Source organism: Tachypleus tridentatus, chromosome 7, assembly GCF_004210375.1.
Source record: "Tachypleus tridentatus isolate NWPU-2018 chromosome 7, ASM421037v1, whole genome shotgun sequence".
Classification (NCBI taxonomy): Eukaryota; Metazoa; Arthropoda; class Merostomata; order Xiphosura; family Limulidae; genus Tachypleus; species Tachypleus tridentatus.
The window spans coordinates 70,580,251-70,596,519 of NC_134831.1; the positions used below are offsets into that span (position 1 = coordinate 70,580,251).

Here is a 16,269-nt window from a genome sequence, read left to right on the forward strand (position 1 = left end):
TGTATCGTAGACACAGCAAAAGGTACTTTAGTAGAGAAGGCGATTTATAGCAAATATAAAATAACATGTGACCTAGCAGTAAGTTTAAGAATGATAGCAAAATTAAGTGTCGTAAATCATCTATCGCATTTTATTGTGGGTCACAGTCTAATGCATTTACCAATTGCAATAAGTAATATGTCACTCGGGGGTTGTCCAGTGGGTCACAAATTGCACACCTGTAAAAATATTTGTAAAGTTGAAAACTCACTTATATTAGTGAGTTGAAATGTATAAGTATCAAGAGAATGTGTTTAAGATAATAAAATTCCATTTTCAAAGTTGATAAATAATTGTATTTTAGAATATTCTCCATTGCTTGGATCGTTTGTTACTATAGGAGATTCAGTAAGGCGTCATATATTAATATATTATGAAGTTAAAATATAGTTGTGCAGTTGGAAAAAAGTCATTAAAAAAAGATCTGATACTACTGACACATTTTTTCAAAGCATCTCTCCTGGAGAAGCTTCAAAACGGCAATAAAAGCCAAAAAAGTAATTTTTATAGCATTTTAAAGAATTAGGCTTAAGAAAGAAGTTGTTATACGTAGTTAAATCTATGTTAAAGGAAATTGCTTTGCGTATGTACTTTAACTTTTCAATTGCTTTATTTTCTTTAAACCCTGTTACTTAAGAAGTCACAGATTCCTTCTGCCTGGTATCTATGATACTATAAAATTTTTATAGAACGCTGTAAGAAAAACAAAAACTCCATGCGTTGTTTTAAGCCTAGTGAAACGATTGCATCTCTCCATTTATATCGCATTCGCCAAATATTAATTCATCGTACGTTCTATCCACCCGTGTCGTTTTCCATCCTCATCGAAACGCTAGTCTGTCATTTGGTGTGTGCTGATTGCGCGCGCAGCTCGATTGAAATAACATCATTACTGACGATGGGTGAGTCCCAAAAGTTGAAGACTGAATAGGGCGGTGAGTAGCTGTTCAGACGCAACAGCTAATTTTTCACTTACATCACACGTAACAGTAAGCGGACATACTCAACTAAACAGATACGATTAATCACACCCGGGTAAATAGATTTGTGGGATATCCTTCATATTGTACTGTTCAGTCTATGTTAATATTATAGATATGTTTTTAGAATTTTCCTGCTATTGATTAGTCCAATTTCTCCAAATGGATCCTAGTAACTTTATAAACGCCAGCAACATTTCCGATATAATTCATGAACTAGAGGCATTGGGACCCGATTTACAAGTCTTTCTCATCACACTGTACTCCATAACGGCTGTACTGGCATTAGGAGGAAATGTAACTGTTATTGTCGTTTTAACATTTGGAAAAAAATCTTCTCGTGACCTGAGGGCCTTTCTCATGAACTTAGCTGCTTCTGACATCACCATGGCGACCTTTTCTATCCCTTTCACTTACACAGACTTCATGTTAGGCCGTTGGATCTTCGAGCCATTTTTCTGTCCCGTTGTGTTGTTTATGCAACATTGTTCAGTCATCGTTAGCGTCTACACACTAACTGTTATCGGTTTAGACAGGTCAGTATTATCTTTTATTTTTTATTAATGAATTATGTAGCTTAACTTTAGTATCTTGAACGAATAAAAGCCGATATAATTTAGAACGTCTCTAAAAGCTAAGCAATTTATCCATCAAATTAACAAGTTGTTATTGTGCTAATTGTGAGGTTTACGTGCCGTATCGTATTAAGTAATTTTATAATTTTGCTTGTTACTGAATCCACTGAAGTACGGCTCTATATACTTTAATAATTTTTTTTACTGAACCACCTGAAGTACAGTTCTATATAATTTTATAATTTTGTGTGTTACTGAACCACTTGAAGATGGCCTAATATAATTTTATAATTTTCTTTGTCAGTGAATTTGGTGAAGTATGGCTTTATATCATTTTATAATTTTCTATGCTATTGAACCACCTGAAGAACGGCTCTATATAATTTTATATGTTACTAAACCACTTGAATTTCGGTTTTATATAATTTTATCATTTTTTTTTTACTGAACCACCTGAAGTACAGCTTTATATAATTTTATCATTGTGTTTGTTAGTAAGCCTGCCAAAGTACGGCTTTATAAAATTTTATAATTTTGTTATTAAACCTGTTGAAGTACGGCTTTATATAATTTTATAAAATTGTTTATTAGTGAACCTGCCGAAGTACGGCTCTATATAATTGAACTAATTGGTTATTGTGAATGTTATATTAAAAATCTCAGTCATATATTAATATTTTTATTTGCGTATCTGCATTTTCTTTCGCTCTACTTATTTTTACTTTCTTCACAACTTTACTGTGTCTTCATTATGTCCTTTAAAGTTTTAGTGTTGATTCATTAGGTGGTCCGGCATGGCCAAGCGTGTTAAAGAGTGCGACTATAAGTTCGCATCCCGGTCGTGCCAAACATGCTCACCCTTTCAGCCGTGTGGGCGTTATAATGATATGGTCAATCCCATTATTCGTTGGTAAAAGAGTAGCCCAAGAGTTGGCGGTGGGTGGTGATGACTCGCTGCCTTCCCTCCAGTCTTACACTGCGAAATTAGGGACGGCTAGCACAGATAGCCCTCGAGTAGCTTTGTGCGAAATTCAAAAACAAACAAACAATTCATTAGGTGTTTCTAGACAAAAAATATGCCCATTAATCTATTTTATTCTTAATATGAGAAATTAAAACATGTCAGAAATGTAACTGGATACAATTTTAAATTCAAAATGTAGCATCGATTACTTTCTTGATCTCTGGCCACTTAATTGCTAGCTGCTAACTCGTTTGGTCACTGTAATTGGTCGTACATGAGAACTAAAGGTTTTAGTCTCTCGACATACCTCATTATAACTACAGCATATACTTAAAGTACTAAGTAATAAAACAACATCTTCACTTATGTGATATTAATTGTTTTAAATTATTTGGTCAGCCATTTATTTTTAAACCATTAACAACTGTTTAATAACACATGTAAGATCATAAACTTTGCTTCGCTAGAAACATGTAACAATACAAATTCAACTACAGTCATGTGAAAAAGTTAGGACACCCTATGAAAGCCTGCGTATGTTTTGTAACATTTTTGGATATATAGATATTTAATATCAATTTTAATAATACTGAGTGATTATAGGAATATAACTAAACAATTAAAACTGAAAAAAAGACTTTTCAAGATCTTCTGTAAACGTAATTCTACAAAAAATGCATATTTTAACTGAGGAAAAAGTTAGGACACCCCCACATTTATTCCCACTTAAAATGGCTCAACTCACACACAGGTGTATCACACCATGTGTACATGATTAGAAGATCGTTACTTAGCATTTTGAATGAGGCTTGCCCTATTTAAACCTCAGACATTTAGTTTGGTGTGCTCCTGACTGTTGAAGTGAGAGTGAGCACCATGGTGAGAGCAAAAGAGCTGTCTGAGGCCTTCAGAATGAAAATTGTAGCAGCCAATGAGTCTAGTAAGGGATTTAAAAAGATCCCAAAAGATTTGAAATCAGCCATTCCACTATCCGGAAAATAGTCAACAAGTGGAGGGCTTTCAAAACAACTGCCAACATGCCCAGGTCTGGTCGTCCAAGCAAGTTCACCCTGAGAGCAGACCGCAAGATGCTGAAAGATGTCTCCAAACATCCTAACATGTCATCACGGGACCTACAGCAGGCTCTGGCTACTGTTGATGTGAAAGTGCATGCCTCTACAATCAGAAAGAGACTGCACAAGTTTAACTTGCATGGGAGGTGTGCAAGGAGGAAACCTTTGCTCTCTAAGAAAAACATCAAGTCCAGACTGAAATTTGCCAGAGAGAATGTAGACAAAGACCAGGATATGTTTGGCGTAAACCAAATACAGCATTCCAGGAAAAGAACCTCATACCAACTGTGAAGCATGGTGGTGGTAGTGTTATGGTTTGGGACTGCTTTGCTGCAGCAGGACCTGGACAGCTCAGAATAATAGAATCTACCATGAATTCTCCTGTGTATCAGAGGGTGCTTGAGGATCATGTGAGACCATCTATACGAAAGTTAAAGCTGAAGCGGACCTGGACCCTGCAACACGACAATGACCCAAAACATACCAGTAAATCCACCAAGGACTGGCTGAAAACTAAGAAATGGAGAGTCCTGGAATGCCCAAGTCAAAGCCCAGATTTTAATTTCATTGAGATGCTGTGGGGTGACTTGAAACGGGCTGTACATGCAAGAAACCCCTCAAACATCTCACAGCTGAAAGAATTCTGCATTAAGGAGTGGGGCAAACTTTCTTCAGACCGATGTCAGAGACTGGTAGATGGCTACAAGAAGCGTCTCACTGCAGTTATTTCAGTCAAAGGAGGTAACACTAGCTATTGGGGGGTAGGGTGTTCTAACTTTTTCCTCAGTTAGAATATGCATTTTTGTAGAATTACAATTACAGAAGATCTTGAAAAGTCTTTTCTTTAGTTTTATATGTTTTGTTATATTCCTATAATCTCTGAGTATTGTTCAAACTGAGATTAAATATCTATATATCCAGAAATGTTACAAAAATACACAGGCTTTCATAGGGTGTCCTAACTTTTTCACATGACTGTATCTTTATTATACGCTATAGTCTCATGTTATGGAAAAAATAAGAATAAATCAGTAAAATCGTCAAACTTTTTCCTGGTGACATGCTTTAAATATAGGTACACTTCAGTAATAGATGAAACTGGTATTTGTCTATATTACGATAAATGTGCACATTGTTAAAACTTATATAAGTGATAATAAAGAAGTAGTTCAAAAGTCTAGTTGAAGAGTGTTTCTAGTTGTATCTACTACCACGGCCCAGCATGGCCAGGTGGCTTAAGACGTTCACATGGCCGTCGCACCAAACATGCTCGTCTTTTCAGCCGTGGGGGCGTTATAATATGACGGTCAATCCCACTATTCGTTGGAAAAAGAGTAGTCTAAGAGTTGGCGGGGGGTGGTGATGACTAACTGTCTTACACTGCTAAATTAGGGACGGCTAGCTTCGTGTAACTTTGCGCGAAATATAAAACAATCTTCTATCGCGCCTTATACTGCCCGAGAAAGGGCGTCTGCCTGAAATATTGTACACAGTAAATTGTTTTTTTTTTTATTTCGCGCAAAGCTACAAGAGGGCTATCTGCGCTAGCCGTCCCTAATCTTGCAGTGTAAGACTAGAGGGAAGGCAGCTAGTCATTACCACCCACCGCCAACTATTGGGCTTCTCTTTTACCAACGAATAGTGGGATTGATTGACCATCACATTATAACGCCCCCACAGCTGAAAGGGCGAGCATGTTTGGTGTGACAGGGATTTGAACCCGCGACCCTCAGATTACGAGTTGAGTGCCTTAAACGCCTGGCCATGCCAGGCCTTACACGATAAAACTTGAAAAGGTTTTCGTTTATAGGTGCCAGTTCAGTCTTTACTATCTTTTATCCAAAAGTTTTATTTTATGTTTACATTGTTTACTTTTATGTATAAATCTAAGTGATAAATACAAAAATATTGTTTACTTTATGTTTAAATCTAAGTGATAAATAAGAATATTATATTTTATAGTTTCCTATTTCCAATTCATCAACATTTATAGTACTTATATCTTAATAGTCTACTTTTTTCAGAATAAATAATTCGTCAACGGAGCTGATTTTAAATTTGCTTTCTCAAACTAACGCTTATATAAAACATAGATATAAGTTATCATTATTAAGATTTTTCTTCATCTGTACTTTTCAGTAAGTTTATCACGTTAAATGCAGAGCTCAGAACCGTGGTGAGGATAGATAATCTGTTGTGTAGCGTTGGGCTTAGGAAAACAACACAGAAACTAAGCTTATTCCTTAAGCTGTGTTTTTGCTAGATAATAGCTATGAATAATATAGTTAATCTTTTAACGCACATCATCAATTGTAATAAAAGTACTTTCTCAGATACAATGCACTTGTTAACATTGCAGTTTGTATAAATCGCCTTCGGTGGTCTGTATTTCTCTGATAATTGACTAATTGTTGTAAGTTCCTTTCTTTATTTGTGATGTCATTAGAATGAGTTACTTTTCCACAAGTGATTATAGACTGTGAGTGGTAGATATCCTTAGATGTGAGGTGTGTTCTTAAGCGCCCTCATCTGTTCTAATTTTTATTTCTTTCAAAAGCGAGATTTGTCAAGAGAAATCAAAGCTATGTGGAAATATATTTGTTTTCCAAACTGTAGCTTGTACTTTAGATATATTTGTCTCTCTATCTTTTATAAGCGACTAGTTTTGTTTTGGCCTAGCTATTTTATTGTATAAACATAAATAGACACAATTATTATTCATTTATACACATTTACCATCATGGGTTCTTTATTGGCTAAAAACATTGAAGTAGAACCAGTTGAATAAAAAAAACTCAGAAAGAGCACTCAGCTTTAAGGATCATGTGAACATGATTACTATATCTGGATTTAATAGTATAGCATTTACAATTAGGGAAACTAATTAGCTAAGGATTAGCTATTAAAACGTCTACTTAATAAAATAGTATTTAACGTAAGAGCTGAAAGGATTGAGCCTACAATAAACATGTCACCAATAAATAGGGATCCCTGCATGGCCAAGTGGGTTAAGACGTTCGACTCGTAATGTGACGGTCGCGGGTTCGAATCCCTGTCGCACCAAACATGCTCGCTCTTTCAGTCGTGAGGGCGTTATAATGTAACGGTCAATTCCACTATTCGTTGGTAAAAGAGTAGCCCAAGAGTTGGCGGTGGGTGGTGATGACTAGCTGTTTTCCCTCTAGTCTTACACTGCTAAAGTAGGGACGGCTCGTGCAGATAGCCCTCGAGTAGCTTTGCGCGAAAATTCAAAAACAAACAAACCAATAAATAGTGTGTGAAAATGTTTATATATATAAAATACCCAACAACAACTGTGATTTAAATTTAAACCAGTTGCAACATCTTAAGAGTTTTTAATTTCTTTCATAACATATTTAATTGTAAGCTAACTCACTTACTTTTCAAATGCCATATTCACATGGAGTGTTATGAGTTGCGCTTTGTTAGTGTTTAATTGTTACCACACCTCCTGTGAAATCTATTTCTAGTTATTGAAAAACTGAATGTTCTTGAAAAGATATTAAGCCTTAAGCAGATAATTTGAAACTTTTACCAGTGCATTTATTTTTCAATATATTAATTTAAAGTTAATGCTGAAAGGAAAGTTTATTTTTTCAATACTTCAATTTAAAATGCTATTTTCTAAATGATGATTTAAGAATGCTGTGTTGGGTTATTATTAGATTGCGACAAATGTTCGTAAAAATACGTACGTATTCACACAAGCATAATTCATGTATTTATTGTTTCTAGGAAACATGTATTACTTAATACGTTTGAGCAAAATTTGCTATTTTAATTACCTGTTTGTTTTGTTTTTAAACAGTGATAATCTTTGTTTTAGAGCAAAGTTATACTAAGTTTTCTACTATATTTACCCAAACAAATTGAACATCAGATTTTAGCGTTGTAAGTCCGTACACAAGTTGTTGCTTTGCAGGAGAGCTTGTAAAAACTATAGTGTAAAAACTAAAACTTGCGTGTGATACGTTATTGCATGTTGTTAACAAATATTATGTGTGCTTTACTAATAATAACTTCCATTTTACTGAAATATGTAGGTATATAGTTATTCGACAATGTGAAAGGGTTGTGACATAGTCTCCCTGTCCTAAGACACTCTTGAAATACTGCCCATGGTGCCATAGTTCACATATCAATAGCTCTTATAAAATGGATTGACTATCTTTAGTGATACCTGTAACTGTATGACAGTAGCTGATTTAACAATATCATAGAACAGGTTTCTCTTCTGTTTATTTGCGCCTATTTAGGTCCGAAAAGATATATTTTCTTACTCTTAACGTTTGAATATTATACTTGGTTTAACATCAAACAGTAGAAACTTTTATTGAACCTTTACTTCCCAACGACTCTTCTGAACTTCCAATACATAAGAATCCGATGGTCTAAAATAATATTTGTATCATTTTACTCATAACGCATTTGACCAATTTCTATTATCAAGTTTTGCTACTTGAGTTTATAATTTTGAAATAAAGACGCGTATTTTCCTGCGTTTAATCAAAATTTAGTAAGCACTCAATGAAATTGCATTTTAGTAATTAGCCAAAGCATAGCTTACACGAATAAACTTAATCGTCTATACGTATAAGTCTGTAATACTTTGGACAGTTACCAAAGAGTGTAACATCTTTATACTAGTTAAAGTTTCCAGAAGTGTTCATGGAGTTTCTTTATAATCACCTTTAAGTATTAGCACAGTTTAACTAATCTTATTGTAACCTTATGACTAAAGATACATCAGATAACATTCATGAAACTTATATGATAAAGGCTATTTCAGTGTTCGCCAAATAAAACAGTGCAATTGTTAAGTACAGAAATGAGAATTCTAAGAAATATATCCTTCCCTTTTAAGTGATTCAGAAAACCAAAATTGTAGATATAAAAATTATATAAACGCAAACATTCTCCTCGGCTCGTTTATTTTATAATCTCATACTTGGTTTTAAATTAGAAAAATAAATAAATAAATATGCCAATGTTACATTAGATAGTTAGTCATGTATTTTAAGAACTTGTATTAAAATAATAATTTTCATAATATGTCTTTTTCTATCATCTATTTTAACGTAGGAAAATAGATTGTGGACTTTTATTGATGTTTGTGATGTATGAGAGTATTATTTATGATGGGTTTAACAACTTTTTGATAACGTAGTATTTGAACATATTAACGAAGGTATTCTAAACTGTCTGAACACAGGCGTGTTTTATCTATAAACTGTTTTTTAAATTCTAACATTTATTTTTTTTTTGCAAATTTAATACAAGTGTATTTCGTGAAATAGATACTTGATATGCAAAATGTGTTAGTTTGTGAACAAGGTTGGAACGGAAAGACTGCTGAATATGTAATGGATTTTGGCTCTTTTCGCTTACTAATACCACTAGTACGACTGTAAAAATGTAGGTTTTATGTAGCGATATGAAATACAGTAATGTTGAAGGAAAAGAGGTATTTCGTGTCAGGTCGTTAGGGTGGTATTGTGATCAAAACTGCATTTGCGTGAGTGCTGTATCGACAATACTGTCGATTACGTTTTGTCCATAATCATGAAGTGTATTTACTGCAACCACAAAAGTAACGAAGGAAAGTTATTTAGTTGTTAACATTTTAAAAGAGTAACTTATTTGTCGAAATTATGGTTTAAAACATCCGTATGCAATGGTATTACAGAACATTTTTCAAGATATTTCTTTCATCCAAAAGCGAAGGAGTAGAAACAGTCGTAACAATAGAAAATCCATTTATAATGTTCTCTCAAGCATAGGTAAATCAGAGTACCCAAGTTGTAAATCCTACAGTGGAGATACCTATGTTTTGATACCTTTTTATTAGCTTGGCTGTGTATTTTATCAGTTAGTTGAATCTATAAGGCTTTTTTATCATTTTATCCAATGTTTTTCTTCTATTGTACTTCTGATTTCTAACTTTCCTTAGTCGTTCCTCTTCTCCAATGCATTGGAATCTAAATTCAGCAGATAACGTTGTAAGCCTTGGTTTATCCTCCGGGCAGATCTTTACACTCTGTGATGTGTACTGACTGTGGTCAAGTCGTGTTATGGTTTCTGAATACGTAAGTAATCGTATAGGCATGCTTCTAACCATGATAATGATTGATACCCAATCACCACAACCTTGCTGTTAAAGATCTATCGCAAGAAATAGGAAACACTCACTGCTACATTTTGTTAAAATAGATGGTCCCTAAAAAGAAGATTTGGTCGCATGTAATTCGAGGAAACTACATTAGAGGCGGATATTTATTGTTTATGTAGAAGTCCAAGAATGACATAAAGCAGTTAACTACATTTATGGAAGTGACTGACACTTTAAAAATAATAAACTTGCCGCTGCTCATTTTATTCCAAGGAAATAAGTAAAAAAAAGGTAATACTTACATTATGTCAGAATTTTTTACATTTTCTTGTTCCTGGGCAAAAAGTGTCATTTCCCAGTTGCTTATGCCGAAAGTAAATGGAAAACACCTATTTTTCTCTTGAAATTTTGCTTTTGTGACATGGGTAATGAAAGTTTCTCGAACTTACAAGAGTTTTCAAGAACTTTCAGAATGTTGTAAAACTTACGAGAATTTTCAAGAACCTTTTAGGACTTTCTAGAACTTTCCATAGTAATATATATATACACAGGGGCTTACCACTTCATTTTAGTTCTAGCTACCTAAGTGAACACATAGACCTATCTGATTTTATCAGAGATGGCATCAAGAAGTTGAAAGCATTCTCCAGAAACATTCTGCTATTATGTGGCCAATTTATCATGACAATAGCGAAAAACTACTCTGTGACAACATCTGCTAAAATGTGTGAAGCCTACAAGACATATTTTGGCATGTCTGTCAGGGATCAAGACAAACCCTGGGTACCTCGTTTAACCTGCAAGTACTGCAAAAAAACTCTAGAAGGTAAGACGGACAATTTTTGATTGCTTGAATAGTAAGATTTCGTATTATACAAATTTTAGACCTTTTGAAATTTAAGTAACTTTCTTTGAGGTGCACCTCAAAGAGGAATACAACAGCGTTAAGACCTTGCTAGAAGCCTTGAAGTATGATAAGTATGGCTGGGAGATTATCGAAGACTTCAAAATGGTGGCATTCCTGATGGGTCTTCAAGGTGGCTTTACCAAGTCTCCCTGTTATCTTTGTTTTTGGGACGGCAGGGACACCGCAGCGCCTTACAACAGGAAGCACTGGCTACAACGGACCGAGTTCTCTGTGGAGAGGCACAATGTTAAGTGTGAGCCACTAGTGGACCTTCAGAAGGTGTTGTTCCCACCATTGTACATAAAATTGGGTCTTATGAAACAATTTGTCACAGCTCTGATAAGGAGTCTGCAGCCTATAAGTACCTTCCAGGAACTACGGCAAAATGGGCTGCAGGATGTCCCTGAAAGTCTATGTCCTTGACACTCATCTTGATAAATTTCAGGAGAACATGGGAGCATACTTTGAGGAGCAAGGCGAGTGCATCCACCAAGATATACTGGACTTTGGACGCTGCTACCAAGGAACGTATAACGAAAACATGATGGGAGACTATATTTGGGGGCCAATACCTTCAAGTGATTTACATTACAGTCGCAGATCTCGAAAAACTACTCAGTTTTAAACATTTTTGTTCATTTTTATATAACTTTAGTATAAAAACATGTAAATCTTGATTCATATGTTGTTTCATTCAGACCTTATGTAAATGAAAATGTGCAAATTTGCCCGTTTTTACATAGAAAATAGGTTAATTCTAAATTTCATCATCCAGGTCACCAAAGCAACGTTTGAAGGGAATAATGGCCATTTTCTGTACGCAATTCCGTAAGCAATTAAGAAATAACACATACTATCCAAGAACAAGACTTGTGTTACATAGAGTTATTGTTCATATTACATTTCATAAACGAGTAAGAACAGATTTTGACATTTTGTTAGTGTAAACAGTTCCTGAAAAAGTTGTTTTTGGCTCTATTATCTCACCACTAAAGGATATTTTTTGTTATTAGGCCCAAAGCTACATAATGGACATATCTATGCCGTGGCCATCAGGGGTATCGAAACCAAATGTTTAACATTATAAGCCTTCAGACTTATAGTTGAGCCACTGGAGGCACAACAAGTGTGAAATATAAGAAATATCTGATATTTATTGTTCTTGCATTTTTCCAAGGACAAGATTTCGGCTCTTCTTGTTTATGAGAGAACACATCTTTAGAACTGCTCTCATTAGCTACGTGATAAACAGAAAACATTCTTAGAGTTGATCTTAAAAGTTGAGTGATAAACAGAACGCATCTTTAGAGCTGGTCTTACTAGTTAAGTGACAAACAGAACGTATTCTTAGAGTTAATCTTACTAATAAGTGATAAACAGAACACATCCTTAGAGTTGATGTCACTAGCTACATGATAAACATTTTAGTCGATTCCATTGTCGCGAATCATTGGGCTTATAAGTGATAATACATTTATATATGAAACGATATGTGTTTAATAGTATATAAATGGGTGTTTGTATGCCTATATCTCACTTCTGCGTTACAAAGATGTGGTAGTCTTATGTGTTAAGATTAGAGATGGAGAGCACAAGTGATTGACTAGCTTAACAAAAATAAAAAAAAAAAATTAGCATAGCCCAACATGAACCATTAAATTTGCATATACGAAGAGAGAAATAATATTTTGATAAATTGTAATAAACATAATAATGATACCTTTCGCTTTATAACCATTTCTCATATCGATGAAAAGAAGATAATTTTGTCTCACAAACAATACAGATTACGTAATGATGGACTGCCAACAAAGCCAACTTTTGTGGTGGTGCGAAAATTCTAATATTGGAGTGCATAAAAACATCAGTGGGGATGTTTATATGTCAAAATGAAAATAACAATGAAGATAAAGGAATATGAGGACTCTATACAGAATTGGAAGATTGAGCAATGTGTGCGGGGTGATGAAAATATTGGAATGTGATATACTAGCACTTAGTATGATTAGATAAACTGATTTAGGGACGCTTATTAGTAAAGCCTGAAAATTTATATATTCAGCACGAGATGAGCTCCACAAAGGAGTGGTCTGCTGGGGAAGTAGGAACTGAGCTTCACAAAGAAGTGACCTGCTAGGGAAGGAGGAACTGGGCTTCACAAAGAAGTGACCTGCTAGGGAAGTAGGAAATGGGTTTCAGAAAGGAGTGGTCTGATATGGAAGTAAGAATTATGTAACTGTGAAAAGCTTCTTGTTAATGTTACTAACCATTCAATTTTGTACGTTTCATCCGATAGTGCAGAAGATGAAATCGAAATATTTTATATGAATGTTGAGAAAGCTCTGCAGAGATTGAAGTCAGAAGAATATTTGATGGTAATGCATGACTTTTATATAGAAGTACGTGAATGAAGGAATGATTACTTGTTGGAAAACATGGTTTTGGAGGAAGGAAATATATTAATACAATTCTGTAGGCAGAAAAGGCTTAATAATAAGAAACATTTGGTTAAAACATCGCTGTAATCACTTGTGTACTTGGAGGCCACCCCAAGACGTTGGAGGAATTGTGATAAAAGATATGATGTTACAGTTTATAAGGATGAATATGAGGAATATTTGTGACGGTTACTTGACAGGCATGTTAATAAAATAAACACTATGAACTCGAAATAAATGCCAACAAAACTAACAAAATGGTAATCTGACGATCTGAGAAAGCTCCTAGAATATGTATCAAGAAAAAGGATAAAGAGTTTGAAACAAATATACCAGTAGTGAGGAGAAATGTGGGATAAAGCAAATACTGTGAATATCTAGAAGTGAAGAGTAAAATGTTACTTACACTTATATCTACTGTACATGGTGGTGACCACAGTAAGTCATGGTGCTATAGACGAACGATGAAGACCATCTGAATTGATAGAGAAACTAGTGAGGAAGTAAGAAATATTGGACATATGTAGGAAATGGAAGATGCGCTAATTTGGGCACATAGATCCGTATGGTAGATATTTTGAGGCGTAAAATCGAAGGAAAGGGAGTTAAAGGCAGAAAGAGATTTAAATGAGTTAATTAAATTAATAGATAAAGATGACATGATGAAATTAGGAAAGTTGTTGCAGGCAGTGAGGAAAAAAAATCAACGGATAATCACAGTTATCGAATCTTACAACTGTAGTTGACATTACGATTGATTGATCAAAACTTAAAACCCATTCACCAATTTGTTAACAGGTACTTGAATTGTTGATTCTCGGTATTACATTTTAATGAACTGCACAATGCGAAGGTCATGATTATTAAACCAAGAGCAAATTAAAGACGGAAATGGTGCAGTTTTTTCTACTGAGGATCTATCCATTATTGACTCTTATTAAGATGTGAAAACTAGTTTAGTAAAAAAATTGCGTCTTTCTGACTTACAGCATGTTGATCAACTTGATCTGGCCCGGCATGGCCAAGTGGACAAAGCACATGACTCGTAATCTGAGGGTCGCGGGTTCGAATCCCAGTCACACCAAACATGCTCGCCCTTTCAGCCGTGGGGATGATATAATGTGACAGTCAATCCCACTATTCGTTGGTAAAGGAGTAGCCCAAGAGTTAGCGGTGGGTGGTGATGACTAGTTGGCTTTCCTCTAGCTTTACATTACTAAATTAGGGACGGCTAGCGCAGATAGCTCTCGTGTAGCTTTGTGCAAAATTTAAAACAAACAAAACCAACTTGATCTATTCGAATACTTTACATTTCCATGTTCACACGGACTAGTAGTGTGACCAATATAACCATGTTGGCAGAAAGGACAGGTAATTTTATAAACCATATTTAGAGGAATGTGACGTATTCGTTAGCTCAAACTGTTTTAAGATCTTAACAATGGCCAATGATGAACAGAGTTTCCGTTTAAAAGAGAATTTGCTTGTACATAAAATGAAGCCACAGTTTAATTACATCATTTACGTTACTTTCGATATTAATTCTTATACTAAACTTAACTTATGCTTAACTTAAAATAAAGCAAATACACCGTATTCAATGAAAAACTGCTATACTTGACGATTACAAATATACCCGTATCTACTATCGTTTTTTTTAGAATTAAAATGGTTCATTCAATTCGTGTCGTGGCTTATTTATAACCTGTGAGCATTTTGTTTTTTATAATGAAATAGTTTTATGTGTGACTTCTTCCATAAAATAACAATCTGTTATAAGTCTTTTTTTATTTTTCACATTCAGTCAGCTTTTAAGAGAACTATTGACGGCTTACGCAAAACTCACTTTGCTTCAGACTCAATAACTGTCAAGTTTGCATAAATAGTTAGTTAAAACCTTACCTGATAGTACTGTGTTTATCTATTTTTAATTATATTTCTTCAACAACAAGTGAGGTTCAGTCAGGAAAAGATGGCGTAGATACCTTTATCTATTTTTGATCCCATATTTCCGCTGCATATTTTTGAAAATAAACGAGTTATTTCTTTGGAACTCACCAGTTGGAAAAGTGAGCAACTAGAATTAGGCTTAATTCGTCTTTTTCATTTTTTGATATTATAGAATATTTTATTGCATTTAACGATTGCTGAACTGGGATCTTGAAGTGATTATACTTTATTTAGGATTCACGGTAAGCCTGAAAGTTAGTAAATATTCGTTTAAAACATTGATTCCGGAAAACAAGCAAGAAGGTTAAAATTATAGCACATGGGTATACTGCTGAAAATATGAACTAAAAACTAATTAAATATTTTTTTATACAACCGTGTTCTAGTTTTGTAAAAATACATTAAGCAATCTTGATCTGTTATTTACTTCATTTGCAAGCTTAAAACGTTTTTATCTATATTCTGTAATACAGATTGCTGTATAAAATACATTTCAATGCAAGAAATAAACGATCTTATAAAATTAAATTCTTTTTTTTTGCCTTAATTAGGCTTTACATTATTCTTCAAGAGTGCTACACCTAAACACAAACCGTAACGACAGCACAAATCTTCAAATGGTTTAAATGATAAATTATTGTCGAATTTATAACATGAATTTCTACATCGCTCCTTAGACATATTAAGTAGTAAAGCTTATCGATGAAAAAAATTGTTCTAATAATTAACTGTTACCTGTAATAAACAAAAGTTATATCAAAGTTACAGATTTAAATAACAAAAAGATAGGATGAAAAATAAAATAATTACAAATATAGGCGCCATCCTTTGTCCCTATTCATTTGTGGTCATAGTTGTTCGACGAAGAGAGCTTTGCATTTTCTTGTCAGTGTACTTGGTAGCTTTGGTGAGGATTTGTTCAGAGAGTGGTGGTTTCAGGTCACGTGTTACTTGACCCTGATTAGTTAGTTAATCAACGATCTTCGACTGTGCTTCTTTCATGTCGTTGTTTATAAAGAGAGTCAACCTATTTTTCTATCATTTTATGTGTAGTTCTTCCAGTTTTTTTTATGCATGTATCATGTTATCTGTAATCTGTTAAACAGCACTGGGGACAAGACACCCATCTATATGTTGCAAGCACGTTTTTCTAAGAGTGGTCCTTAGTTCATTGCAGTGTGATGAGACTTTGAAAGTCGGCTTTTTAGGGTTA

The 16,269-nt window shown here is 34.3% G+C and overlaps 1 protein-coding gene across 1 annotated transcript in view; it reads left to right on the plus strand.

Annotated features, from left to right (window-relative positions):
* Window positions 1-881: 881 nt before the first annotated feature.
* The window catches only part of LOC143255932 (RYamide receptor-like), a 41,130-nt gene continuing 25,742 nt past the window's right edge, over window positions 882-16,269 (plus strand). Inside the window, exon 1 of the mRNA XM_076512368.1 lies at window positions 882-1,555. Within this exon, the coding sequence (XP_076368483.1) occupies window positions 1,182-1,555 (374 nt within the window). The 5' untranslated portion in view covers window positions 882-1,181. The remainder of the gene's footprint in view (window positions 1,556-16,269) is intronic.